We start from the raw sequence: 2,389 nt of genomic DNA, 5'->3' as shown, positions 1-2,389 counted from the left end.
GAACCAGGTGGACAGTGAACCAGCATGACTTGAAGGGAAGAGGGCTGCTTGCCAGAACTCAGCCATGGAGGGTTTCTTGCTGAGTGCAGACCTCGTTCATCCCTTTTGTGCAGTCTGAGGCAGTAGCCCAGCTGGGGAGTCTCAGTTGCTGCCAGGCTGGCTGGGGGTTAGTTGGGTTTGTGACACTGCAGCTCTCCAAAGCTCCAAGTACAGAAGCCAGCCTATTGTGTGGCCTGTATGTAACTCCTTGTGACCTAGTCAGCACAGGGACACTGTGATGTGCAGGATATGGAGCCTCCCCTTCACGAAAGCCCTGGACAGGCCTTGCACTGAGCAGACTTGTACTCTGGAGGACAGATGAGGAAATTGCAGGGTCAGGGGCACCTGGTGCTGACTCCCAGGTGCAGACAGACATATCCACCTCTGACAGTCAACTGGCAGCTTTAGCTTCTGGCTGATCTCCCCTGTCAGAGACCCTAGCCCTGCATATTTGGAGATCCAAGCTGATACCCTAAGTGCTAACTGTGTAGCACTGTTTAATGTGCTTCCTGTGTGAAGGTATGAGTTTCAAGACTCGGGTGTAGCCTGAAGAAGATATTCCAGACCCCATCTGGGGGTGAGGCCAGCCTGGATAAAAGTGGGGAGTGGGACCCCAAGCCCAACTGCCAATGTTGTCAGTGGGGGAGGAAGTATTTCAGCTGCACTGAGGGAATGGGGGATGGAGAAGTCCTGGCACAGTTACCTGGGAGCACTACAGCCCAGAATGCCACTGTGTGCCATTTGCAGCAAGGCAGCAGTGAGCAAGGAGCCCAGCAGGGCAGTCAGTTCCACAGGCTGGGACTCCAGATCCCTGGAATTGGGCTGAACCATGCTCTTGGCCTTCACTTCCCTCAGAACCAATGATGAAAAGTGCAGAGATCGGCTCCTTTTGAAGTTGCCATCCTATATGGGGATGTAGCACAAGTACAGCTGCATGAAGAGATCAAAGAGCACATCCCTCCCCGTCTGAGCTAACTCGTGATGCACTGCTAGGGCATCAGGTTGCAGAGGTTATGCTATGTAGATTTGCTCTTGAGGTAAGCAGAGAGTAACCCATCTGTGCCCCCTGCCTGTCCCCAGGAGCACTGGTACACCTCCTACATCGATCTGCTGCAGCGCTTCCAGCTCTGGAACATCTCCAATGAGGTGATCAAGCTGAGCACGTGCAGAGCCATCAACTGCCTCAACCAGGCCTCCACCACCCTGCACATCAACTGCACCAACTGCAAGCGGCCCATGAGCAACAAGGGCTGGATCTGCGACAGGTGAGGAGGCTTGGGGGAAGGGGGAGGTGGTACTTGAGGTACCTAGAGCCTTGCTGTGAAGGAGCCTGTTCCTTTCTCCCTGCACAGCCCACCGGCCTGTTCCAGTTGATTTGTATTCCAGTAGGACCTGGGGATTGTGGTTGAGATTGTGCCCAACATAGCAGGGCAGACAGAGGTATGGACAGTTCCTACCCTGAAGAGTTTCTAGTTAAATAGACAGGACAAAGAAAAGGTAGGAGGAGAGCAGTGATATGGGAGAAATGGCTTTGCCAAATTTACACGGCAGGTCAGTGGCAGAGCTGGAAATAAAACCCACCTGCTGTATAAGGCCAGTACAGTACTCTTAACTGCTGGAGCCATTGGGGGCATAGGAGCACCGCGTGGTTCCTTTAAGACCTGGATCTGTCCGGGCCGCTAATGTGTGTGCCGTGGTGCAGGGTGGGAGGTGGCTGCCTGGGTTGGATTCACCGAGCTGCCAGCTCTTGTCTGACTTGTCTGCCCTCCCCTCCTCTCCTGGGCAGGTGTCGGCAGTGCGCCAGCATGTGCGCCGTGTGCCACCACGTGGTGAAGGGGCTCTTTGTGTGGTGCCAGGGCTGCAGTCATGGTGGGCACCTGCAGCACATCATGAAGTGGTTGGAAAGCAGCTCCCACTGTCCGGCGGGCTGCGGCCACCTCTGTGAATACACTTGAGCCCAGGGGATTCCCGTGTGGCTGGATTGAAGCCAACAGATCAACTGTGGGTGCCTCTGCTCTGGGCGTGGGTTTGGGTTTGGAGCCGCAGCGTGGCTAGGCAGCAGAAGATGCCTCTGATGCCCGTGCAGGGTGGGGGAGCAGGAAGGGGTGATTGCAGACAAGGTTCCTGCACGGGCAGAATCGCAGAAGGCCCGGACCCTCCTCCCTGGCTGTTCCTTCCCCAGCAGGGTGCAAACAACTGTAGCAAAGGTGCCAACAGGCCCGCTGGCACCAGGCGGGCACGAGCCTGAGCCCCACTCCAACTTTTATACCGGATTAAAGAGCAAAGCAGCCCCAGGCCCCAGTTTCTCTTCCTTCCCCGCCCGGGCCGACATAGCGGCTGGCCGGGGGCC

At 56.3% G+C, this 2,389-nt stretch overlaps 1 protein-coding gene across 2 annotated transcripts in view; it reads left to right on the top strand.

Annotated features, from left to right (window-relative positions):
• Positions 1-2,380, top strand: part of WDR24 (WD repeat domain 24) — a 16,598-nt gene extending 14,218 nt beyond the window's left edge. Inside the window, exons 8-10 of one of the 2 annotated variants that reach the window (XR_003093990.1) lie at positions 1,120-1,304; positions 1,392-1,479; positions 1,826-1,964. Coding sequence is in view for 1 of the 2 variants with exons in the window: in XM_006015561.3 (XP_006015623.1) it covers positions 1,120-1,304; positions 1,826-1,994 (354 nt within the window). In the remaining variant the exon portion in view is untranslated. Of the gene's footprint in view, positions 1-1,119; positions 1,305-1,391; positions 1,480-1,825 lie in introns of both variants that reach the window. The other variant, XM_006015561.3, reaches the window with a different exon arrangement.
• Positions 2,381-2,389: the final 9 nt, after the last annotated feature.

This window comes from Alligator sinensis, unplaced genomic scaffold, assembly GCF_000455745.1.
Source record: "Alligator sinensis unplaced genomic scaffold, ASM45574v1 scaffold404_1, whole genome shotgun sequence".
Lineage (NCBI taxonomy): Eukaryota > Metazoa > Chordata > Crocodylia > Alligatoridae > Alligator > Alligator sinensis.
This window is presented reverse-complemented; position numbering and strand designations above follow the sequence as displayed.